Source organism: Artemia franciscana, chromosome 1 (genome assembly GCF_032884065.1).
Source record: "Artemia franciscana chromosome 1, ASM3288406v1, whole genome shotgun sequence".
Taxonomy (NCBI): Eukaryota; Metazoa; Arthropoda; class Branchiopoda; order Anostraca; family Artemiidae; genus Artemia; species Artemia franciscana.
In genome coordinates, this window is record NC_088863.1 from 12,029,144 (window position 1) to 12,056,691 (window position 27,548).

At 33.8% G+C, this 27,548-nt stretch overlaps 2 protein-coding genes across 8 annotated transcripts in view; one reads left to right on the forward strand and one right to left on the reverse strand.

The window, feature by feature from the left end:
• LOC136025657 (rho family-interacting cell polarization regulator 2-like) overlaps positions 1-2,271 on the reverse strand; it is a 157,657-nt gene extending 155,386 nt beyond the window's left edge. The window contains exon 1 of one of the 2 annotated variants that reach the window (XM_065701647.1): positions 2,161-2,271. The gene's annotated coding sequence lies outside the window, so the exon portion shown is untranslated. The remainder of the gene's footprint in view (positions 1-2,160) is intronic. The other variant, XM_065701679.1, reaches the window with a different exon arrangement.
• A 5,411-nt stretch (positions 2,272-7,682) lies between these two features.
• Positions 7,683-27,548, forward strand: part of LOC136025710 (vacuolar protein sorting-associated protein 41 homolog) — a 149,736-nt gene continuing 129,870 nt past the window's right edge. For 2 of the 6 annotated variants that reach the window (XM_065701694.1, XM_065701713.1), the window contains exons 1-4: positions 7,683-7,821; positions 13,559-13,738; positions 16,148-16,306; positions 19,528-19,651. In XM_065701694.1, coding sequence (XP_065557766.1) covers positions 13,574-13,738; positions 16,148-16,306; positions 19,528-19,651 — 448 coding nt within the window. In that variant the 5' untranslated portion in view covers positions 7,683-7,821; positions 13,559-13,573. Of the gene's footprint in view, positions 7,822-13,558; positions 13,739-13,969; positions 14,065-16,147; positions 16,307-19,527; positions 19,652-27,548 lie in introns of those variants that run through there. The other 4 variants (XM_065701700.1, XM_065701704.1, XM_065701720.1 and 1 more) reach the window with 4 other exon arrangements.

Consider the following 27,548-nt stretch of genomic DNA (forward strand, 5'->3'; position numbering starts at 1 on the left):
GACATTAAGAGAAGATGAACTTCAGACCAGACTGGTACAGGTAGTTTATTTTTACTACTCTGTCACTTATTCCTTCAATTTGACCAACATAGTAAACAGCAGAGTTGTGCTTCTTTCCCACCATAAACCCTTGTTATGGGTTTTGTTATGTTATTATGTTATGTCTGTTATGTTATTATTGTTATTGTTATGTTATTATTGTCTTGTTATCTTATTATTGCCTTAACTATTATTATTTATTATTATTATTAATATTATATTATTATTATATTATTTAATTATTATTATTTATTATTATTATTATTTATTTATTATTATTATTTATTATTATATTATTATATATTATTATTATTATTATTATTATTTATTATTATTATTATTATTATTATTAACTATCTTATTATTGCCTTGTTATGTTATTATGTAAAGTCTTTCCCACCAACTTTTCATACACAAAATTTCCACAAGATAATTCTTCATCAGTCTCAAACTCACTGATACTTTGACAATGTAAAGACTTGTCATCTGACTCATCATTGAGCTGCATATCTATGTCTGAAATGCTGTCTAATTTCATCAGCAAGGAATGAAACCTTTGACTTTTTAGCAGCTTTTTCTTTTTCTTAGCAAGGCTTACACTGCTTCCAGTGCCCTTTTTTCTGGTATTTCTGTCAGAATTCTACTTTTGCTTTTTGTACAGTTTTCATGTGAGCCCATATGCATTTTTGCCTGCAGATATGGTCTGATGCTTTCAAGTTAAGGCCATAGGCAAGTTTGATGCTGTGATCATAGGAAATGCTCTCTAATCTTGAACACAGGATCTTAAAGTTGGAACAAAATATCTAAATAACAGGTGAACTTAATCTTGGATGAATTTGATCTAAGACAAAAATTGTTACACAAAATAATTGCATTTAAATAGGCTAGGCTGTAAGGCAAGGGGTAACTTTTATCTAAGTGTAAATGTTGAAAACAAAGTTTGATAGCCAAAGATTACATTGGGTCCTCCTTAACAATACAAGAACACTATCAGTTTTACCAATATTCTACCTCTAGCTACATATAGTTCCATTTTCCAAGTTACAAAAAACATCTGTCAGTACAGGGTGAAACCAGACAACATAAAAAGTGTCCAGTTTTACCCCCAAAAAAGTGTCCAGAGTGTCTCCATGTTGATGTCATTTTGAAAAATTATTTTTTTGTAGATAACAGCCTGATATTTACTGATGAAAATTGTCATGTAAATACTAGACTTTGTCTGATCCTGCTAACTTACAGCAAAAGAGCAACAATAACTTAGAAAATATCTGACAAGACTACATGTGTCAGGATTTCCAGCAGGCATATGAAAACTTCCTTGCCTCTTTTCTTGATTGTCTCTCTTATCCACAATTTCAAACCTGCACCAAATGTACATTACATGAAGGAAATCTAGTGAAAATTTTTTAAATGGATTAGCTCCTGAACTTTAGACAAGAACTGCCCCCATTCCCTCAAATACACAGAATTGCCCCTCTCCCTAATCTTTCATCCTAATGCACAAAACAAAAAGGAAATGTCAAATATTACTAAAAATGTATAATTATAGGCCTACTTGAAAAACATCTAGGCATTACAATTAAGATAGACTAATTTTAAACATTAAACAGTTCTTTTTGGGGAAGTTTTTACCTTACTTTGCTCTTTGGATTGTTTTGCTCTCCCCAGGTGAGCTGACCATAGCACTTGCCTGTCCCTTTTCCTCCCTATATCTGGCTCTACCCCACCCTATCCTAAGCTATCCCAAACCTTGACTATATAGCCTAGGCATACAAGCAAATGAATTAACTATATGTTTCTCCTATTCAAACTGAGTTTAAAAAAAAAAAAACAGAATACAACAGCAAATGTAGCATATATAAATTTCATAGTATTTGCCTATAAACAATTTGGGGTAGCTCATACCTTAAGGAACAATATGAGTCAATTTTTATATTTTAGATTCAATTTCTGAGTTTATAATATCAATTTTTGGAATGTGGAAATGAACTAATAGGATAATAGCTAGCCTACTGTCTAGCCTGAACCTATGCAGTAGGCTGGCCTGATGAAATAAATTCCATAGCTTCATTAAAACCTTTCAAAATTTACTGAGTTTTTTAGCCTTTCGAATTAGCTGACCTTTATTTCCTTCTAAAATACTTCTTTCTGATAAGACTAGGCAAGTTTGTGCATCCAGATTTAAAACAAATTTCACATTTTCAATATTTCAAATAGATTTCTACTACTGCCATCTATTACAGCTATGATTCTATTTTATGTTGCGTGTGCGTGTGTTTTCCCTCTATGTGAATGCCTGTGTGTCTGAGTATGTATGTGCCTGTGTGTTTGACAACTTCGCTCTTTACTTTCCTCGGAAAAATTTAGTTTTTTTTTTAAATTAGTCTTTGTTTGTTTTCGATTAAAATTTAATTTAAAAACAACACTTCCATGATCTTTTTATTTATACGGGATAATGTATATTCGCTTAAGCTTCAATGTACTCCTTAGCTTCAATTGATAACTTATTTTTACTATGATTTCTAACTACCACCAATCTAAGGAAAACAAGAGACCTCTAGAAAATAATGTAAGTCGACTTGACAGCTACGAAAAACTTTCAGTCTATCACATAATGTTCATTATCCATATTTCACAAAAAAATTAATGTTTTTCAGGAACGTTTGTTTTTTGATGAGCAAAAAGCAGCTTTTACTCGGTCGACTTCACCTGAAAAATCCATAGTGAAGACAAGGCTTTATAAATCACCTACTGACTGGCAGAAGCTAGATGGGCTACTGTGCAAGGGCTCATTTAAAAATTTATATTTATACCTAATCGCCTTTTATAAATTTGACTTGAAGGCACATTCCTACAAAGTGCATTTTTGGTTGTCCCACCCATTTTTTTTAAATGAAAGAAGTGGATTTCCAATGAAATGACCAAAAAAACGTGTTTTTCAAAACCTAGGCAGGAACAAAAAATTAAGGGGACAAGCATGTCCCTTCTCCTCAATCCGTCGTTAGAACTAGCACAGAGGCTTCGTCGCAGAAGGAAGCTTGAAGGTTCAATTCAAAACTGTTGATTATTCAAGGTTAATTTTCAGTAGTTTTATTTGAAAGCTTTTGGTTTTAATTAATTTGTTTGCACAATAATATTTTACTTTTAATATAAGTAGGCGATTTATGAAACTTACTAAGAGGGTCTAGAGGGGGAGTACTCGTGAGGGATACTTATAAGCCTCTAGTTAAGGGCTTTGGACCAGAATTATTGCAATGGTACCGCTTTATGCTTCCAAACTCTTCCACTTAAGAAGCTGTCACCAAAAATACCGTTATTAGTTGTATGTGACACTTATGGATGTAAAATAGATTAAAAGCACGTAGATGTGCGTAATGGGTTTAAAATGAGCCTTCTCAGGATATGCTTTAAAAACGAGTGCATCACATGTGTAAAAATAGCTGATTATCTGAAAAGTGATCGTAAGATATACAAACCCGGATGGTTCCGTATGCCAAGGATGAAGACAATATTACTGATACGTGCAAGTTGCTAGTAACGGCGGTAAAGTAAAATTTTCTGATCCTGAAGTTTGTAATTTTCAGTCCGTGTGAAGTACCTGCCGTCGGCGAATCTGCTCATGCCACAATTAAAATTAGATTGTGTTGAAGGCTAGCCGCTTCCCGGCCAGTCTACCTGACATGTCCAAGCCCCCTCAATCCATACCCCCCTCTCCACTTTACTCTGTGATACTTAAGCATCCCCCAAAAGACTTAAAATGCCCAATTGAATGAAAAACATTCATCGACAAGGTGTGCCTAAATCCGAACCATATAGCCAAGTTACGTAACTCTAATGACGAGAAGAAATTTGTGGTTTGGTCCAAGAAAACTACGGGATAGATGGCTGAAAATTTTGAGAGTGCCGAACCATCAGTCCACGTTTCCCTCAAAGAGCCTGCCTTTTTCGCGGCGATTAAGCGAGTGCCAGAAGATTTAGACGAGCTGCCGGTGAAACAGCTAATACTTCAATGCACTAAAACATTACAGTGTGGCAAAAATCGAACATTTAAAGTGTACTTTCCGTTCTTGAACTGATGTTGATACGTTTCTGAAAGCATCTATGAAAGTTGGATATGAACGCCTTCCGGTTGAGGAGTTCGCGTTCCTACCACTTCGCTGCCTCAAATGTCATGCGATCGGTCACGCCGCCGTGAATTGTAAGAACAGTGCACTGTGTTCTAAATGTGGCTCCATCGATCACAAATCGACTCCTGATTCTCCATGCCAAGAGATTGCCTTTTTTATTTGTTGCAAGACCAATGGTCACACGTGTTATAGTGTAAAGTGCCTGAGAAACCGCAAAACTTAAGCCCATGGACTCGTTTCTATTATCATGGAATATAAACAGAGTGTTTACAAATAAACTTTCCATGTTGCAAAGCCTTGGCTCCAGTTATAAGGTGATTTTCCTCCAGGAGCATTTTGTTACTATACATAGTATCAACATACTTGCACTTGATGGCATGACGTTGTACCCCGTACCTGCTGGAAAGCTGAATAACAGAGGCAGACCCTCTGGTGTTCTTGTTACTTCTGTTAATCGACTCTCCGTTTTAGCTTGTTTGAACTAAATGATCATTACTTAGCCGTAAGAGTGAACTCCTGTGTTTATATTAGTGTGTATTTATCCACTGATTACTCCAACAATCAGTCAGAGCAATTATTTACTTTAATGTGTGAAAAGTTAGGAAAAGTTATTACAATGGTTTGGAGCTCTTTATCTAAATGGTTTAGGGTTTAAAATGTTGGTTTGCCTACTCTTGTTTGCGGTAATGTATATTCTTTTCAAATTCAACTTGATTATAGATTATATTTTCTCTTTGTTTTGAACTTAATAAATTTATTAATAGTAATTTTTATTCATTCAAGTTTGAGATATTATGTGACGTTATTTCTGTTTGTCCTAAGTCTTAATATAGGTCTTTATCTTCTGAAAAACTCCTCTTTTGGAAAACAATTTTTTTAAATTACTTCAAAGAATAGAGAATAAGAGTCTAAAGAAAAAAAAAATAAATAAAGTGTAAACATAAAATAAAACTCATTAACTAGTATAATCCATGCAGAATAAATATACCGTTAGTTAAACCAACGTTTTGTTTTATTTTCCTCAAGCTTCTCTTAGTGAGTCATGTAGTGTGCAAGAAGTTATTACTATCGTTTTTTACTGTTACTGCCAGTTACACAAAATCTATAATTAGTTCCTTTATCGCATACAAATTTTTACATATAATCATTGCCAGTGGCTCCTCGAGCTTGAGCTTTTGGCTCTTTTTGGCTTCAATGGCTCCTTGAATTTGGCCCCTTAAATTGTCTTTACAACAAAAAAGGTAATCAATTGTCGTTCCATTGGGAAGTCATTTGGAGAAACGACTTACTAGCCGTTTTAAACAAAGAAAAAAACGAAAAACGGGACTTAATCATTGCCCCCTGCCTTTAAAGGCCTAACTACCCTTTATTATAACTATATAAGTCAAGTATAGAATCTTTTTTGATGTTTATTCAAAATATATAACGTTTTTAGGAGGTATAGATTGAAATTGTGAATTTAAAATGGTTTTTCCTTGAAACAAATATGCAACCTCTAAGTTAGCTTGTTTTATTGTAGTATGGAATTGTCATAATCAAACAGTTCGTGGTAATGAACCGTAGTAAGGAGCGACCCGGCTCAATAGCAACCAAGACTCTAAAAAACAAAATTTTGTTACTAATAGTTACATCAAAAGAATCGCATTTTAATGCTGATTTTAAATATATAAGTTTCATCAAGTTTAGCGTTACCCATCAAATGTTACGAGCCGGAGAAAATTTGCCCTACTTTAGAAAAAAGGGAGAAACACCCCCTAAAAGTCATAGAATCTTAACGAAAATCACACCATCAGATTCATCATATCAGAGAAACCTACTATACAAGTTCCAAGCTCCTATCTACAGAAAGGTGGAATTTTGTATTTTTTGCCAGAAGACAAATCACGGATGCGTGTTTATTTGTTTGTTTGTTTTTTTTTTCTTTTTCCCAGGGTTGATCGTATCGACCCAGTGGTCCTAGAATTTTGAGAGAGGGCTCATTTGAACGGAAATGAAAAGTTCTAGTGCCCTTTTTAAGTGACCGAAAAAATTGGAGGGCACCTAGGCCCTCTCCCACGCTCATTTTTTTCCCAAAGTCATCGGATCAAAATTGTTCTTTTCCCCTCTTCAACGCCCTGCTCTTTACGCTAAAGTTTTACTGTTTTAAAAAGTAGAGTTGAGAGAAAGAGTCAAACTTTAGCGCGAAGAGCAGGGCGTTGAAGAGGGAAAAGCCCCTTTCATATACGGGGTAAATTTTCGTTCGTTTTAAGTTTTAATGTCGCTCCTTTCTTTCAGTTAAAAAAAAACTTGTTTTTTAATATTTAATTTGAAAAGGATTCAACACAAAATAGCTAAATCGCGTGCAAAGCTTTTTCTTTAGAATTTTCTAATAGTCTTTGAATAAAAAAATCAAAAGACATTATGTCCATTCAGGTTATCAAAAAGGCGGAACTGCCATATATAAGGCATAACTAAGGGTATTAGATTGAAATACTCTCAGATCGTTGAAGGGGGGGTTGTGTTGAAAAGAACCAAAGACACTTTTTGCATTCAGGTTATCAAAAGATCAAATCTGCAGTATCTAGGGAACGGCTAAGAGCTGAAAATGAAACTTTTAGAGAATAAAGAGAAGGTTTTCGAACTAGAAAAACCTGTGAGTTTCCTTGTATAAGGTTTTTGGAGTAGGGATTTCGATGGTATACATTTTGTTTCGATTTGACTGCAATTTTTGGGATTTCATGCTTTTTTTTAATTATCCTAAATTTCTTTTCAAAATAAGATTTTATTGTTAAGACTAATCGATATATTAGTCTCTATTAATGAATTAATTAGAAATGGGAATCTTTTCTCAATTGCCAATTTTTTAAAGCGTGTTTTTTTACTTTTGGGTTACAATGGGCCATGATTTGTTCTTTACTACGTTTTAGCTTCCACTGCAACCGTAATAAACAAGCAGCCTGATAATTTTGAACACCACTTCCCTGTTCATATCATTATAGTTCCCTTGGCTCTTTCGATAGTGGCTCTTTGTCTCTTGATTGATGAATTTCCTTATCCTTTGTTTTTACTATTTCCAGTGAGTCCATATCTAAAGACGATAACGAGAAATTCCAGATTGGACCGGTTTACAAAGTAAATCTACGACTCTAAAAAACAAAAAAAAAAAAATGTAAAATTGCCCTTTGTGCTGATTATTAAATACAACCCTCAACTTCCGGAGTATCATATTTTAACGTGAACGGTTGAAACTTATGCTCAATAAAATACAAACTTCTTTTTCACATAGACCCGTAGAATTTTTGCATTATCTGTAAACTATAATAATTAAACTCGATTAACTAAAAAGATTGGAGCGGAGAACGTGGGTGTGCAACTATGTTGACCACCTTCGACTTGACGTTGTGAGAGTTGTGAGTAGTAGTAGCATTAGTAGGCTTATTGGTTGAAGTAGTAGTAGATCTCTTTTGCAACAAAAACTCTTTCTTTTTATGAGCTTTCTGACGCGCACAGCCACAACACCTATTTTGAACATGAGCCAAACGCAAAAAATTTTAAATACTAGCAACGGTTTTTGCAGATTAAAAGGGAGACTCATCATAGTAATTGAAATTATCCCTAAGATATTTTATACCAGGAATAGTTGAGTCCTGTGGGAAAAAACGTGACATTATAGAAGGTTTGAAGAAATCTAGATAGCCTAATTGTATTGTGGCACAATTAGCTTGAGATTAGGCACCCTGATCCCATTCTTCCTATGCAGTAATACATCATTTGACAAAAGTCCAGGGAAAATTCTATAGGGTCTTTTTTCAGTAATTGAAAGTGGATAGCTTAGGAATAAATACAACTTTCATCATAAACTTTCAATTTTAAAAGATCACTGCCCTGCAGAGAGAGAAGGAGTAGAGGTAGGTACTCCAAAAGGTCAATGTTCCTACTACCTGAACAATCGCTTAGGGTCATGAAACTATTGTTAATAGATGCATTTTGACTGCAAAACTACCACTAACTCACCATTATCAAGTTATTATATAGTTGCACATTAGGGGGCATATATTCAATACAGCAATGGTTAGTTTACATATTTAATATATGCTATGCTTTACCTCCCCCCTGATGTGCAAATACATAGCCCAAATTTGTTTCTAAACTATTACAGATTTGCAATTTCAAATATCTGATCAACAAAAACAGAAATGATTACAATTCTATATGTGTAAATACAGTTATTATATATTTGCACATTAGGGGGGGGGGATAAAGCATAGAATATATTCAATACAGCAATGGTTAGTTTACATATTTAATATATGCTATGCTTTACCCCCACCCCCCTGATGTGCAAATACATAGCCCAAATTTGTTTCTAAACTATTACAGATTTGTGATTTGAAATATCCAATCAACAAAAACAGAAGTGATTGCAATTCTATATGTGTAAATACAGAATATTTGGGCCAGAATAACTCCATAACAGTGAGTTTGTGGTAAATTTGCAAGAGAGGAAAGATGTTCCAAAAGTCAAAATGCATCTATTAACAATAGTTTCATTACCCTAAACAATTGTTCAGGTAATAGGAACATTGACCCTCCAAAATACTTGGTAAATGTTTAGTTTTTTCACAAGCTATATAAAGTGTATATTAATGCATATAGTAAGATTCTAATGATTTCATATTGTTTCTTTGTCATTAGAGAAGCACATCCATTTTTACCTGTCTAAAATCCTTCTCCAACAGGACTAAAAATGCATAAAGTGCACTTGCTTACAGGTCACTTTGGTAAAATTCTAGTTTAGTGCACCTTTAGTGGATTCTTTACCTATAGAGCAAAGTGTATGTCGCAAAAAAGTGTATGTATGTTGCAAAAAAGTGTATGTATGTATATATAGTATATGTAGTATGTATGTATACATACTACAAAGTGTATGTAGCAAAGTCTGTGAGCCCTGTAGGCAGCAGGGGGAGGTCTGTATTCTATATTTACTCAACAAAGAGTGATAAAACTCAAAAAAGAAGAAGAAAAAAAACTCATACAAGGTTTGTTAAATAAATATAGAATACAGGCCTCTCCCTGCTGCCTGTAGGGCTCATGGACTAATGCACTTTGCTCTATAGGTAATGTTACCTGTAAGCAAGCCCACTTTACACATTTTTAGTTTGCCCTGTGGAGGAGGAGGGTCAACCAGAAATGGATAGGCTCCTAGAATTAGCATTTCTAAGTACTATGGTATGGAAATTATGCTGCTTTGCAGCCTAGTTTCCAGTTTTGACAGCTTGTGATGAAACTAAACATTTACCAAATACTTTACTGGTACACATCCCCTCTTAATAATGCCTGAATACAGCCCTAGGCTAGATATGATATGTAGAGCCTACTGGTTTGGTTGGTTTGTTTTCTTTTATGTAGCCTACTTATTTTCCATAAACAGTCAGAAGATAATACAATTTAATTGCTATGCTATTTTAAGTTTATATTTGACTTTTTCTAACATCTGAAATAATTATCAAAACTGTCAGCTAGCCTGTGCTGTTCTCAAGGAGATGATTAATGGGGCAATCTAGTCTATTCATCCCTTGATCATAGCCCTGCTGGCTATACATAGCCCTTGCTATGTATAGGCTATACTTGCTTTACATAGCTCTGCTGGTTTTCCCTTTGAAAACAGCCTAGCAAACAGTTTTGACTGTTATTTCAGAAGGTTTCTGATGCCTGATATAGTCCTTAGACAAACCAGTGACAGGTCAATATCCAAGCAGCAGAGTCAACCAAATTTTAGTGTTCAGCTAGTAGCTTTGCCTAGGTATTTGATTATTTTTTCATTTAAACTAGAAACAGCCTTGAAAATCTAATGAATAGAAATTTCTGAATGTAATGAAGTGATAATTTTGTTATAAGACATGCAGTCCAGAAGTGGATGTAAACTAGAAATTTTTGTTTGCCAGAAGTTATTGAAATTTTTGTCATAAGACATGCAGTCCAGAAGTGGATCTAAACTAGAAATTTTTGTTATAAGACATGCAGTCCAGAAGTGGATCTAAACTAGAAATTTTTGTTTGCCAGAAGTTACCAAAATTTTTTTGCCAGTGGTAAATTATTTACTATATTACTGGTCTGTACTACCTGTTATTTTAATTTTTGAAGCCTTTCCTCTCTAATATTCAAAATGATTTTTCTGAATCTTAGCAAGGTCTTATATTGTATCACTTTTTTGATACAATCTTATCCTAGATACAGTTGTCTTGGACTACAGACATTGGTTTTACCAAAGCAGTAGTAAAATGGCAAGATTATTTTTGGATAGGGGTGCAAACACATTTCAGATAATACAGGAAAGGCTCAAAAGAAAAGTAAAGGCCTCATCTCATAGTTTTGGCAAACATCCAGTGTAAATGCCTTAAATAATTTTGAAATGAAAGCTAGCATTACTATTCCAGTTTGACAGATGACCAGAATAAGCAAAGAGACTATTTAGGAGACTTTTCCTAATATTACTGATTATGGAACTTAAAAATACTGACTGACTCAAAAAAAAGGGCAGAGTTCTTTGCTCCAGAGTCATACAACACTCCCTGTTTTGAGGCCCCATACCTGTTACATGCTCCTAAAAGCAAGGTTTTGTCTTTAAGTATGTATTTTAAGGGTATTTAAAAAAAAATGTACCATTGCTTAGTGTAAATGCTCAAAATTTTAAGATTATAATATCCAAATAAACTGTTACAAGCTGAATTTAAATTTTACCAGGTCTCAGCAAACTGCCAAAAACTCTAAAAAGGTACTAATAATTTATAAGTAACTAATGATGAAGTACTAATAAAAAAGTGTTGATAAAATTGTAGCCAATTAATAACAGCTAAATATGTTTATTGGATATCAGAGAGTTAAAAAGGTTAAAAGTGGTTAAAGCTTCACTATAATTCTCCTTGAAAAGTTTTATCAGCAGGAATATCATCCTCATTATTATTTACCAAACCTTCCTAAGTTAAAATCTACAACAGTGGATGCAATTATGCTGAGTAGCTGCACTTTGGCCTGCTGCTGCTGAAAGCTGATCAGCAGTATGCCATTGATTGATTACCATTTTTTTGATTTTTAGTATTTGTTTGCTTACTTTTTGAGAATTTTGAATTGGTATCAGTTTCCCATTATAATTCCTTCTTCCTTCTAAGAAAGAGATTGTGGGATTTGCAATTCCTTTTCAGCTTCATTATCATGACTGAACTGTAGACAAAATAAGGACAAGACATCAAGCTTAAATTCTCCTAAACATTCTTTTAATCCAAATGATCAACAGTCAAGCCTTAAACAGACTAAGAATTAAGTTAACAAAAACTGTCCGACAAAATTGGGAATTTAAAATTTTACATTTTATTTAAACTCTAAAATTTAAATTAAAGTAGATTCTCTTATACCTTATCTCCATAGCTTATTTATAAAACCTTGGGAGAATCTGATAAGTATATCTTACTCTATGTCTGGATTTCCTGGTCTTGCAACCTGCACCCCACATCTTTGACTACCTTATACCTATGTGGCAGTTTCTTGAGGCATCTTCCCTTTATTGCAATACTCAGAAAAAACATGTTTACAACCGCTTTTTTTACCATTGTTTTTTTCATTTTTTACTACGGTTTTTCCTTCAATGGCATTGCAATAAAAACTAGTTGTCACATTTTACAATCAGACAATATAAAAGCTAAAGAGTCCTTGTGATGCTAATAATTATTTTAAGAAAATCTCTTTATTACAGTAATAAAAAATAGATCCATATCCATTTTGACCCAACTTTGCAAGAAAATCAGGAGTATTTGGCTTGGAACTTCTGAAAAGCCAAATGAATATTGTCCCAGTTTCAGAAGCCACATTGCCAACACATAAAGCTGCACAGTTTGTTTAAAATGTAGGGATGGTTATATGCTATTACATTATTGGTTGCAAGTGTTAGGAAAGGTGGGAAAGTCATTTATGTGTATAAAAAGCAAATATATGTGTTCAATCAAAGAAGAAAGCATTGTAAATAAGGTAATATATTTCAAGGAATATCAGAAATAGTCAAAATTTATTTTAATTTGAAAATTTATTGCAGTTAAATTAAATATAATCTAAAGGTAAATTTAAAAACATATAAGGGGAATCCAAAATTTGTCTGTACCACTAAATAATCAATTTCGCTTATATTTGCCTCTCAGTTGAAAAATAATGTCAGAAAGTAATTCGGCACTAAAAATTGCTGGCATGCCACCACTGCTGGCCATGATAGTTGCGTGCTGAAGCCTTTGCAGGACCAGGTTGCTGAAATATTTTTTGGCATGGCTTTAGGCTGCTTTTTTAGCATGGTATATTTGGCTGCTATTTTTGGCATGGCTTTGGGGACTACTCATAATGTAGACGTGTATGCACATACTCATTGTAACGTGTGCGTGAACACTCCAGTCTTAGACAGTTATGGGTCTTTGCACCAAACTGTTTCTGAATTCAGTAATTTGTTAAAGTGTTTCATGTTAAAATTGTGTCATTCTAATAGATGTGATAGGCTATTATACTAATGGCTATGTAAATCAAATCCTTTTTGGATAATATTTTTATTGTTGCACCATTTCTGGAGCTAGCAGTGTCATCTTATGCACATAGATGTACCTTACAACCAAATATCTCAAATAATCTTACTTCATTAAAAGAGACCTGTTCTTTGGAAGAGAAACTATCCAGTTACCTTTATCAATAGAAATATGGCATGGGAAAACATACCAATAGAAGTCAAGTTAGAATACTAATAAAAACTGGATTTCCTACTTATCTAGATAAGGAGTCAAAGAATCCTTACAAGCAATCAAATAATCTTTTAGTATTATAATATACAAATACTAGAAACAAAAACAAAACAACAAATACAATGAGAATACTTGGAAAAAAAACAACAGAAAAATAGATCAACATGACAAAAAGATTCAAAACATCAAAAGTGAGGCTTTGCTGATCTCTTACCGTAGTTCTTATTCAGATTATGTCGAATTTTATTCATAGTCTTGGTAGTTCTACTCTGTTTTGTATCAAAACTGGGGCATCAAGTTAAAAATACAGGGAACTTTTGTTTGGAAGGCATGGGGGACTCTCTCTGATTCTCACAAAATGGTTCTGTGCTCTAGGGACTTTGAATTCGTGTGGTGGTGCCTGTAAGGGTTGAAGGCCCTAGCTATTGGGGGGGAGGGAGAGGAGTGAATCAAAGTTGGCAAAACTAGCTTTCTGCTAGTCAAAAGGCTGGTAAAGTGATCCTTTTTGACCATTCACTCATAATTCCGATATGTGGTAGCTTGTCTTTTATTTCTTAAGTAGCACAATTAGTAACATTTCTTTATTTAAATGGAAATCTGACCAAAAATTTTGACTTAAACAACTATAATATACTTTCTTAGTTGTAGGAGTTAGATATGAGCTCATTTGAAAAAGGAGAAACAGACACGTTTGATGAGAAAGAAATTCAATACGAGAAACAAAGTGATGTTGAGCCATTATTAAAGTATGAGAAAATAGCAAATGATGTAGGAAGCTGTCTACAAAATGATCAAGCTACTTGTATGGCTGTTCATTCAAAGGTAAACATTTTTATAGAATAAGAAGGTAGAATAAGAATAAGAAAGGTATAGAGTAAGAAGGTAAAGTGATGTTGAACCATTATTAAAGTATAAGAAAATAGCAAATGATGCAGGAAGTTGTCTACAAAATGGTCAAGCTACTTGTATGGCTGTTCATTCAAAGGTAAACATTTTTATAGAATAAGAAGGTAGAATAAGAATAAGAAAGGTATAGAGTAAGAAGGTAAAGTGATGTTGAACCATTATTAAAATATAAGAAAATAGCAAATGATGTAGGAAGTTGTCTACAAAATGGTCAAGCTACTTGTATGGCTGTTCATTCAAAGGTAAACATTTTTATAGAATTAGAAGGTAGAAGGATTAGAAAGAAAGTAGAAGTTAGAAGGTAGAAGAAAGTAGAAGAATTAGAAGTAAACATTTTTATAGAAGGTAGTGCATAGAAAAAAGTACTACATCAAATTTGGCTAGTCAAGGCTGAATTCAGGAATTTTATTGGGGACGGGGGCACAAAACTTATCAAAAATTTGTTTATATGTATTTTTGTTACTTTTTTATGAGTTGGACAAAATTTTTGGTTGTTCCAAAATCAGTAAACATCCCTCTCCCCTCTCCTGGATACCGTCTTGGATGTTCGTTATTTTGTAAATGGCTGAGAAACCTAATGTTATTTAGCAGGAATTATGCCACACCATATTTAGTATTGTTTAAGAAGCTTTTTTAGATGGCTAAACAACTCGATGGTATTTTAATATATATGAAATAGATTGTTGAATAGCTAGAAAAAATTAAGTTCCTAGATGAGCTATCAACTCTGTTACTCTATCATTCATTTTCTTCCACATAAAGATGTTTCCAGGAACTCACAGAAAACATATTTTAATTGTGCTATATTTTTCTCAAAATCAATGAGTATACAAAACACAGCAATGAAATTGCGAAAGTAATTCAACAAAAAGAAGAAAGCAATGATTTTGAAAAAAAAGGATGCACAGAGAATACATTTTCACACTTATGGTAAAAGTTGTCTATCTTAATTAGTTAATTTAGTGGCGGTTCTAGTCTCCCTTCCAGTCTCCCTTCCGAACATTTTCAGACCCAATTTTAACAAAACTTTCTATTATTAAAAAAATGCCATTGATTTAAATATGAATTTTCTTACTTTATATGAGAAAAATGAAAATTATGGACTCAGTTTGCTTATGCTTACTACCAACTGCGTCCTCTACTTTATTTTAATGAAAATAAGTTTTAAAATTTACAAAATGATTATAAATGTTAGATTATTCATTTGAAATTTTGTGCACTTAAAATATCTCTGCCAGGCAGGGCTGTATCCAGGAATTTTTTTTTCGGGAGGGAGGTGGGATTACGATTTTTTTTTGGGGGGGGGGGGTTACGCATTAAAACCCTAAAACGCATGGAAACTTGTTTATATTTGTTAAAAATTTCGGGGGGGGGGGTGGGTTCAAACCCTCGAAAATCTCGCAAAAATGGAGCGGCAAAAACGCTTCGACCTGGAAGCGTCAAAGCTTTAAATCTGGCCCTAGTGGCGTATTTCCTCCTTCAAAAATCATTCAAGGTGTACATGTACTCTATTTATAATTTTCCATTCTTTGTCAATCTGAGGAAATTTCATGAGGTTTACTCATTTATGCATCCCTCAAAAAATTGTATCAAACAGCTTTCTAGGGGCAAGAAAAAGGCTATAAGTCCTAGAATGGACTGGTATGAAGCTGAAAAAGATGACTAAAAAACTGGTGATTTATTATAATAAAGGCAGTAAAAATGGAAGTTGTAGACAGGATGGGATAGATGGTGACCGACTACAATGCTGAGTTCTTGTAGGGGGAGATGAAGCAAGAATATATGAAGTGGCATGAAGGAAAAGTGTTTGCCAGTGTACTGGGCCCTGGTAGCTAAAAGCCATGACAATTTTGAAGCAGTGCCACGATCTCTAGCGGTTTAATGGTTTAAGAGTCCTGTGGTAGTATTGGTAGTCTCCATGGAAGATTCTCTGTGTTTGTTCAAACACAATATAAAGTGGCATGAAGGAAAAGTGTTTGCCAGTGTACTGGTCCCTGGTAGCTAAAAGCCATGACAATTTTGAAGCAGTGCCATGATCTCTAGTGGCTTAATGGTTTGAGAGTCCTGTGGTAGTATTGGTAGTCTCCATAGAAGATTCACTGTGTTTGTTCAAACACAATTTTCTGTAAAAGATGTAGTATATTTATATACTACCACAAGTATTTATATACTATATTTTATATACTACTATTATTTATATATTCTATTATGGATAATGTTATATATATATATTAATATTATACGTAATATTATATATTATTCTATATATACTATATTTATTCTTGTATATTTACCTAAGTATTAGCTGTTTCTTTACCTTTCTAGTTTCTTTGTGTTGGTTTCAAGTCAGGCAAAACACTGGTGTTTGACCATCTTGGCAACATCAATTCACTTGCTTCTATTCCTCTTCATGCAGGGCCTATCAACCAAATATCAATTGATGAAAAAGGAGAACATGTGGCTACTTGTTCTGATGATGGAAAGGTATTTTTTCACAATTCATTATTTAGTAATTAAGTTAAATACACGCTCTGATCCTTCCAATACTAGTATTCTTTAGAGCACAAGGGGTGAAGTACTGGGGGTTTAAAGGAGAGTCTTGAATGTGACCATGACTTTGGAGTGTTTTTGCCAAAATTTATGATGAACCACATTTTGCTTATTAAAATTTGTAAAAATAGGAACAGTTCCATTTTTAATTTGCAGAAAGAGAACAATTCTAGTCCCATTAGTGGAAAACGATCCAAGCCACTTTTTCAAATTTTAGATAAGAGTATTTTTCTTATAGACATTAGATTTCAGATTAGGGCATTTTAAACTAGGCTAATCAAACTAAAACTAAACTAGATTATTTAATTTGAACTGAAATTCCGACTAATTTATCTTTTAAGATATAACTTAATTTAATTCCAAGGAAAAATCCTATTGAGAAAATATCATAATTTTGCTATTTAGAAACTGTTTTAAACTGAATATTTTACAAATCTAAATTTTTAGACTTTATAAAATTTGATTCCCCTTTTTGAACTCTATTTTGGAGTAAAAGGAAATCAAACAGTGCTAATTGCTAACTCCTGCTTACTCTCCACTTACTCCACTTACACTCCACTAATTTACAATTTACACTAATTTACACTCCACTAACACTCCACTTACTCTGTGAACAGATATGAGACGTATTTATGCAGCAATATTTCTGTAATTTTATTGCCGAATATTTTTTTTTTTATCAAAATGTGTTGATTTTAATTATTGTTTATTGCTGTTTTTTGTAGTCTTCTTTTGTGCTTGATTTTTATAAGGTTGATCTTATAGAGAAAAACGCTCATAAAATTGCAGAGAACCCTTCGAAGCTCTGGAAAAAATTTGAACGCCCTTGTGAACACATTAGTGCAAATAATATTCCTGAGCCTGAGTGGATAAATTATTAAAAGCATGAGTTTTCTTCTCCCGATCCTGCTCTTGAGTTAAAATTTGAAAAAAAATTAAGTGGTTATCTGAAAAAACACGAACCTTCGACATTTATAATTAAGCCAAGTGATGTATCGTTTTATTGTAAAAAACTAAAGAAAAGAAATTCCGCGGGAGTAGATGGAATTACTGCCAGACATTTTGATTATGCAAGTGCTCTTCTTTTTAATCATTTATCTCTACTTTTTCAAATGTCTATTGAAAACGGAGTTGTTCCTTATCAATTTACAGTTGGTCAAATAACCCCTATCCCGAAAAAAGGCAAAAAGGATTTTACTGCGTGTAATTCGTTCCGACCTATAACAGTTTCTTGTACTATTTTTAAACTGTTTGAGTCAGTTATTTTGGATAAAATTGTTTCTAAATGTTATGTCCCACCCCACCAGTTTGGTTACCAAAAAGGTATTAGCCGGAAGCATGCCCTTTTTGCTTTAATGAATGTTCTTGCTGATGCAGAAAGAAGTAGATCCCATATTATCCTTTGTGCTTTAGATGTTGCTCGTGCTTTCGACTCTTGCATTTTTTCCCAAGTTTTATTTGAAGCGTATAAAAGAGGGGTAAATTTTTGTATAGTAAAGTGCCTTCTGTATATGTACCATCACCTTAAGGCGAAGTTAAAGGGGGGGGGGTCTTCCCGTTCTCATGTTTTGAAAGGAGTCCGTCAAGGTGGCCTTACCTCACCTTCTTTATTTAATAACTCTGTTTTAAATGCCCAAAATTCTGTTAATTTTAGTTGTATTCACCGTGGATTTAACTTGTCTTTAATGACTTTTGCAGATGACGTTTTGAATCTAAGCCGTACTTTTAGTGGTTGTGAAAACGCGTTTAATCAGCTTTACAATGATATAAAAATATTGAGGCTTCTTTCAATGTTGAAAAAACTGCTGTTCTAGCTTTCAATTTTAAAGAGGCAAATGACCCTATTTTTTTTTTATCTTTAGCTAATGTTCAAGTACCCCTTTCTAGAAAATTAGTTTACCTTGGAATGCCTATTGGAAAAAATATGAAAGAAACTGAAATTATCCCTTGAAAAATGGAAGAAAAAACTGAGAATTGCTTATTCTTCAATTGTATCTAATATTAAACATATTGATAAATTAAATCTTGCGAAAATTATATAATAGCCTAGTTGTACCTCATCTCCTTTCTCTTTGTCCGGTTTGGCAGTTTTTTAGTGAACCTCAGAAACTATCTGTTCGTAGAGTATATTTTCGTTATGCTAAATTCCTTCTCAGTTACCCTCCTTTGACTAGAAATAGTCACTTAATGAACAAATTCCGCCTAGTTTCTCCTACATCTATTATTGATAAAAGGCTTCATGATTTTCGTTCTTCTATGTCGATAGTGTCTCACCCATGGTCAGCATTACTTATTTAATTGTTTGTTTGTGTTGATTTGTATTTATTTGTAGCTTTTTTTTTATTTTTTTTCTCTTATTACTCCATCTTAAGGGTGTTCCGCCCTCTTTTTTGTAGATGGGCTATGAATAAATTGATTGATTGATTGATTATATGTTAAGTTCTCAGTTTTGATAAAAGTGAAAAGGTAGCTTTTTTCTTTGAAACATCAGTTTAAGACCAATACCATGAATATAATCTTTTCAAAAGTAATTCATTTCTTACCCATTAAACCTTGGACTCTAATTTAAGTTATGCGTGCAAACACGTTTAAAACGCATGGAGGGGAGGAGGGTGAACGTTGGGGGACATTGAAAGCGCAAAAAGAATATTTTAGGCCACTCTTTTCAAATTTCCTGTGGGGGGGATCTTCTATCCCTTTCGTAGTTATGAAAATAGGTACAGTAACTATATTTGTGTATAAATGCCATGATATGCAGGATGTGTATTATAGGTACCATATTTTGCTTCTTGGCACGTTTGTTCATCTTAGAAGTTAATTTCGGAAGACCATATTGTAAACCAGATTCAACTTTTTTTTTAAGGTGGTAGACATTACAGTTACTCAACATGACAAAAATCAAGAAGAACTTAAATTATAACTTTTAGAAATAGGACAAAGAACAAAAACCAACTGAGTGATCAAAAAATGTTGGTTATAAATTCATAAGGCATACGTTCTTTATGCATAATTTTTGTTTTTTTCTAAAGCTAAGCCAACCTTTAAGGAATTAAGTATAAGAAAAGGAGATTTTTATTCTTTGTGTAACCAAACCCTCTTGTAGCTCCGTTGCAGCAATGCCAAAAGTGTATCTAACAAAAAAGTTTATATTTTAGGTTGCTGTAACTGGTCTAGTTGCGGTAGATAATTCTGTTGTCATAATCATGGACCGCCCTGTCAAGTCGATTGCCATTGACCCAAGTTATTATAGGTCCGGCTCAGGTCGAAGGATTGTTACAGGTTAGCTTATTTTTGTATTGTATATCTTTCACAGAATTTTTTCTCTTCCTGTCAAGTTTATTTCTATTGACTCAAACTTTGATTGATCAGGGCTCAGCTTGACGGATTGTTGAGCTGCGAAGTTTGCCGTGTGACGTCGAGGTTGAAGTAGGTAGCCTATCAGAGTGTACCCGGATAGTGTGGTTCTGAACTAATCGTGGCTGTTATGGTAGCTGCAACCTAGTAAAAGACGAACCTTGGCCAATGGTAACTGGACATTAATTATTTTTAAACCAAATTGGATCGAAGTAAAAGTACACCATTGGACTCGCCTAAGCTGAAATCCTATATATGAAATTTTCGGTCCACTGGCTTGAACAACAAGGAAAATCACTTTTCTTGCATGGGAAGCACCTACGTGTCCTCTTTTTTTCCTCCGCTGGTAGCAGGGCACTGAAAAATCATAGCGAATTGTTATAGGGCTCCAGTTAATGGAAATTACTATATTTACTCGCTTCTGCATTTAATAAAACGCAATGTTTAAAATAAAAGCATCTTATTGAGGCTCGTAAAGATTGGTCGTCTGACAGCACTTGGTGTCACTAACGGCACCCAACCAACTTCACATAAAAAAAGATAAGTAAGACGTATTTTACAAGTTTGCTTATCCACTGTTTTATATGCATCACATTTCAGTACGAGCTGATGTCACCGCGGTTGCCCTGCGAGCTAATGTCACAGGTTTCTCCTTCTTTTGACCCATATCAGTACGGATGCTTGAAAGGAAGCAGCACAACTGTTTACTTAGTGAGAATGTATCACCTTATTGTCGAGTGGCTTGACTGAGGAAGTGCGATTGTCGATTTTCTCCTAGTGGATTACCGAAAAGCCTTTTTACCTTATTCGCGATTTCATAGCCATGACAAATTTATACGTAATGGGCACACGCAAGCATATTCTCTTTTTAGTAACCGACTTTTTGCAAGACCGTTTCCAGTGCGTCTTCAGCCTTTCCCCTTGAGACGCCAACTCCGAATTGGCTGAGCTCACGTGTGGTACTCCACAAGGCACAAAACTTGCAGCGCTGGTGTTTTTAGCAGTTATGAACTTTGTCCTTTCTGAGTTTCAGGACAGGTTTAAGTACGTAGACGATTTGTCAGTTCTTCTGAAATATCTCATTGAAAACTCCGAGGCAGTTCCCCAGTTCAGTGATGTAAATAATGAGCAACTTTAAAAACCAATGTACTACCTACAACCCTCAAATCAACGAAGGAAAAACCAAAATCCTTCGCTTTAATCCTCTTAAGGGGGACTTTGTTAGTCCTCCTTCGCTGTATTCTAGCGTATCTTTGGCTGTACTTCTCGGTGTCACATTTAGCGTTGACTGCTCGTTTAATACTCATGTTGATGCAATCATTATAAAGGCAATTGGTGCGATGTGTAAAAAAAGGCAATGGTGCAAAAAGGCAAATGGTGTGATGTGTAAAAAAAGGCAATGGTGCAAAAAGGGAAATGGTGCGATGTGTAAAAAAAGGCAAATGTTGCAAAAATGGTGCAAACTGTGCAATGTATAAAAAAGGCAATGGTGCAAAATGGCAAATGGTGCGATGCGTACCCTTATCTTACTACGTCGCTTCGGTTTTTCTGTGTCCCTCCTTAAGACGGCTTATCTTACGTATATCCGACCAATTCTTGAGTATGCTTGTTGCGTAATGGGCCCTCAAGTCAACAACACAATTTACCTAACTTATCAACTTGAATCACTAAAAAAATAGCCTTCAAATTTTTTCTTTCAGACACATATGTAAGGTATGAATCGGCATTATCTGTCCTACAACTACCGTCCCTTCACGAGCGTCGTTTGGGCTTGATCTGCAAATTTGGGCAATTTCTTCTTAGCAGTGAAAAACATAGAAAGATTATACTACCAGTTAGGAGGAATAAAATAGACACAAAGGGAGACTAAAATTGCCTACTTTAAGAACAAACTGTTTCGCCAATTGTTTCGTTCTTTTTTATATGTCATTGTTTAATAAGTTATAGTTTCGTGTTTTTTTTTCTTGTTTTCGTTGTAAGTACTAGCGCCATTTAGTTGGAATTTTTATTCTAAACTATGATTGCTAGTATAAATAAAACTATTCTATCCTATATAATTTTTTCCTTTGTTATTGTCATTGATCGTTCGGTCAGGTCAATCGCTATTAATCCGAATTATTATAAATCTGGTTCAGGTCGAAGGATTCTTATAGGTTCGCTTATTCACTATTATATATATTTAATGTTTTTATTATTTATATATAATTTCAATTTTTAAGGTAAGTTCAAAGATACTGTTCAAGTGCCCTCTTTGTCTGAAAAATTTACATTGAAAGCAGTGTGGTCTTTGTACTATAATGATTGAATATTTGAAATTATATTCGTATCTGTGTAATGCGGTATAATAATAAGCAGGTTTACCTAAATATAAAAATAGGAAGGAAATGAATGAATTTATTGACTTTACTCAGTAAAGCATAATAAAACACACCCCAAAGAAGAGCAGAGGTCTCCTTTGGGTGTAGCTACCCCCAGATTGTTAGGAGTAACTACCATAAGGACATAACTTGTCAACATGATAAAAATTAAATGAATAAATAAAAACAGACTACTAAATTAGAACATGAAAGGCTGGAACTAAAAAGAAAAACAATGTAGTGCCAAGTAAGAAGTCCAATGAAGATAACCCCGACCTCGGCTAAAAAAAGACTTTATAAAGGGCTTATACCCTATCTTCGAAGCTTATTAAATCATATATAATATTTTCATTTCTAAATTATCCAGGTATTTTTCGCAGAATGCAGTCCATATTATAAACCGAGTTTGTAATTTAACTACTTTTAATTTAGCTCTGATTTGATAGTTTTAATAAATATAATTGTTTAAATAAATCAAACTACATGTGATATTAAAAAAATAATAAAAAACAATCGATTGTTGCAATGGATTTGTAGAAGTTAAAATTTTATTTAAATGTAAGACAGAAAGAAAAAGAGACTACGTCTAACTTGCTTCTCCAACTTCACCTCCAGAGGCCATCATTCTAGCTCTTTTTGCTTGCCTTAAGCCTATTGAAACTGAAAATAGCTTCATCATTTTAAGTACCTTGATTCCCAGCTCTGGGATAACGGGTCTTCAAACCACTATGGAACTGCCGCGAAGTCACTGTTTGTATGAAAGTTTAAATTTATATGGAATTGATCTACACCATACTGTTTTGCGAAAGGGAAAATTGTCTATGTAGCAGTATCACAAGGATACAAGGTGTTTGAGGTGTTGGGGTGTTGATTGATGTAACAAAGATGTTAGGAATTAGGTGTTTGAAAGGTGTAAGGAAATACATCAAATGAAAACCGTTGAGAGACGTCAGTCTGACGGTCAAAAATGATGACCAACATGGTTGAGCATGGTTGAGGTTGTCAACCAGCATGGTTGAGGTTGTCTCGTGGAAGCCACTCAAGTGCTTGCCTCACCAAATCATTCTAACCCAGCCTCTCTGCTCCTGGAAAAGATGCCAGTGATGAAAAAAGAGAAACTGTAGAACCCGGTCAAATCAGAACTAGAGCCTACTTGGTCAAAGATAGTCTGCCCAGTGGATCCTTTTCGCGGACCAGCTGGGAACATGTTGGTGAACCTGGACCAAGAAAGTCCCAAATAATCTTGTTGCTGGGGGAGGTGGAATTGCCTGGTTCACGCTATAAGGAAGTAATTAAACAGAATCTTTTCAACCACAAAAAATATAGTGAGGAATCTCCAGTTCAAGCAACTGTTCTGTTATAGAAAGATTCCTTGTGCCATATGTGTCACTTGACTGAAGACAACAAGCAAAACCATAATGTATTTAACAGGGTAATTCTTTGTTAGAGAATATTGCTAAACAATTCTAAGCGCAATATCCAAAATAGATCACTGAGCAAAACACCAGTGAAACACGATTGAAACACCAGTGTTTCGGTGTCCAAGAATAGAGAAAAAAAGAAATCAAATAGGGAACCTTATGAAGGTAGAACTAGTAGAACCAGACAATTCACTAAGCAGTGAAAGTATCCTCGAAGGATTTTAGTGAAGGACTCAAATTAGTATTCGATTTTACTAAGGACACTAACCGGATTAGTGTCTATAGCAAACACTATAGTTTGCGAGTTTTGCCACCTCATTTTTTTTATTCATCTAAATTAGTATAAAATATCAAACAGTTCGTGGTAACGAACTGTAGGAGCGACCCGGCTCAATAGTAAACGAAACTCTAAAAAATGGGGATTTTGATGCTAAAAGATACATCAAAAGAATCGGATTTTTGTGCTGATTTTAAATATATAAGCTTCATCAAATTTAGTCTTTGTCATCAAAAGTTACGAGCCTGAGAAAATTTGCCTTATTCTGGTAAATAGGGAGAAACACCCCCTAAAAGTCATAAAATCTTAACAAAAATCACACAATCGCATTCAGCGTATCAGAGAACCCTATTGTAAAAGTTTCAAGCTCCTATCTACAAAAATGTGGAATTTCTTATTTTTTGTCAGAAGACAGATCACGGGTGCGTGTTTATTTGTTTGACCCCCCAGGGGTCATCGTATCGACCAAGTGGTCCTAGAATGTCGCAAGAGGGCTCATTCTATTGGAAATGAAAAGTTCTTGTGCCCTTTTTAAGTGACCAAAAAAATTGGAGGGCACCTAGGCCCCCTCCCACACTCATTTTTTTCCCAAATTTAACGGATCAAAATTTTGAGATAGCCATTTTGTTCCGCATAGTCAAAAGCTCTAATAACTATGTCTTTGGGGGTGACTTAATCCCCCACAGTCCCTGGGGGAGGGGCTGCAAGTTACAAACTTTATCCAGTATTTACATACAGTAATGGTTATTGGTAAGTGTACAGACGTTTTCAGGAGGATTTTTTTGGTTTTGGGGGTGGGTTTGAGGGGAGGGGGCTATGTGGGAGGATTTTTCCTTGGAGGAATGTGTCATGGGGAAGAGAAATTCAATGAAAAGGGCGCAGGATTTTCTAGCATTACTATAAAAAAAACAATGAAAAAATAAACATGAAAAGGTTTTTTCAATTGAAAGTAAGGAGTAGTATTAAAACTTAAAACGAACAGAGATTATTACGCATTCTTAAAGAATTGGGACAAAACTTAAGATTTAGTGTAAAGAGCGAGGTATTAACGAGGGATAAACCCCCTCATATACATGATAAAAATATGAGAATATGAAAGTTTGTTACGTAAGTTAATTCTCAAGTTACGTATATTTTTTACTAATAAAAACGTTCGTTAAAAATTAAAAGTTCTAGTTGCCTTTTTAAGTAACCGAAAAATTGGAGGGCAACTAGGCCTCCTTCCCCGCCCCTTATTTCTCAAAATCGTCTGATCAAAACTAAGAGAAAACCATTTAGCCAAAAAAAGAATTAATATGCAAATTTCATTTTAATAATTTATGTACGGAGAGCCAAAATCAAACATTCATTAATTCAAAAATGTTCAGGAATTAAATAAAAAAAACTTGTTTTTTTAACTGAAAGTAAGGAGCGACATTAAAACTTAAAACGCAAAGAAATTACTACGTGTATGAAAGGGGCTGTTCCCTTCTCAACGCCCCGATCTTTACACTAAAGTTTGAATCTTTCTTTCAATTCTACTTTATTAAACAGTACAAACTTTAGCGTAAAGAGCGGGGCGTTGAGAAGGGAACAGCCCCTTATACGTAGTAATTTCTGTGCGTTTTAAGTTTTAATGTCGCTCCTTGCTTTCAGTTAAAAAAACAATTTTTTTTTATATATTGAGAAATGAGTCAAACTGTATTAGAAGAAAAGAATTCCTCTCAAGTCTCCAGGCAAAAGGGGAGGATGCCACTTCCAGTTCAAATCAGGCATCTCGAATATAACATCTAGAAAGAAAAATTAAGGTTCTGAATATTACTGAATTTAATTAGTTATTTACTCATTAATTATATACTGAATTATTAATTGAATTACTGAATCATTTACTGAATTTAAAGTAAAAAGGACAGTGAAAACGAAATAGGTTTTTTTGAAATGGGCTACGTGAAAATTAACGCAACTGTATATCCTTAGAAATAGAAATAAAAATTGGGACATCTATGAATCGTTTCTAATAGGCGCCGAATTTGAAAATTCATGCACTATATTGTACGAATTTAGTCGATGACCTATTCGGAAATACGTCAATCTGTATTAGAAGAAAGAAAAGCTCCTCAAGTATCCAGGAAAGAGGAGATGATTCCACCTTCCAGTTTTGTTCAGGATAATTAATTTCTGTGCTATAACATTGATAGAGAATCCATTACTCCTAATATTTCTTACAGTAAGCAAATTCTTTTTATTAAACTGTTTTTTGAATTATCGGCCCTCCGATATTCTTTTACTATCCCCCTCCTCCCTAAAAGCATTCCTTGGTACGTCCCTACTAAGAAGCCTGTTTGGGAGGGGTGAACGATATTTGAACCAAAATTCCTGGTTAAACACCTGGTGAGAAGCTTTTGTGGGTGGTAAAGAGGTTGGATTCCCCAGGATGGATTGGAATGAAGGAAAAGAAAATTACGTGTTTGTGATTTAGGTTTTCAACTTCAAATTTCCGTTAATACCGGAAGAATATGATACAGTTAATACCGGAAATGAAAGAATAGGTTGGAAATGTATAATTGGGCTATGTATTTGCAGATTAGGGCTGCGGTCGGCGTAAAGTATAGCGGGTCTGCCCGCAAAATGTGTGGGCTACAGTTATTCTGCGTATTATGAAGTAAGAATTGTTTTCCAACTTCACGCTGTCTAAATACTTTATCCCCCCTCTAATGTGTAAATCTATAGCCCAAATTATATATTTCTCATCTATTCTGTCACTTGTCTTTGTGGCTGTGAAACCGGTTTTCTCAGATCTAACCTAAGCGTAATTGTTGAGCGTGTTTCGTTTAACTAAAAAGTACCTAAATCCTCAATTGTTGTATAGTTAGTATGAAAGTTTAGGACATTATATTGTTATGGTAAGTATTATAGTAAATATTGTATTTTATTAGTATACCGATATAGTAAATAACATTACAATGCTATTATAAGTACTTTATATTATTATTCTAAGCATGGACTATTGACTTTTGCGAAAAAGTTGTTATTTTATTAAACAAGTTGTTTTTGCTGATAAATCAAAGATATAATTACTTCAGTATTTTTTTTTACATAGATAGTGAGAAAGTAATTATTCTTAGTAATAAATAGTAATACATAATAATAATATAGTAATAATAAATAACGTATAATAAAGATATTTAAAATAATATGATTAGCAATGCAATAATAAATAATACAATAAAATAATAAATAGTGTGGAATACTACAGTAGCATAATAGTTGGTTATTTCATTAGTTGCAAACATGTCTTTAGTTTATTGAAATTTGTAGTTTATAGTATTTAATTTATAATTTAATTTAATTGCGAACTCGTTTCCATTTTAGGGGATGACCGTCTAACTCTCCACGAAAAGAATTTCTTTTCGCAATATTAACAATGCAAGAATAAATAATACAATAAAATAATAAATAGCGTGGAATACTACAGTAATAGTTGGTTATTTTATTAGTTGCAAACATATCTTTAGTTTATAGTAATTTATAGTTTATAGTATTTAATTTATAATTTAATTTAATTGCGAACTCGTTTCCATTTTAGGGGATGACCGTCTAACTCTCCACGAAAAGAATTTCTTTTCGCAATATTAACAATGCAAGAATAAATAATACAATAAAATAATAAATAGTGTGGAATACTACAGTAATAGTTGGTTATTTTATTAGTTGCAAACATATCTTTAGTTTATAGTAATTTATAGTTTATAGTATTTAATTTATAATTTAATTTAATTGCGAACTCG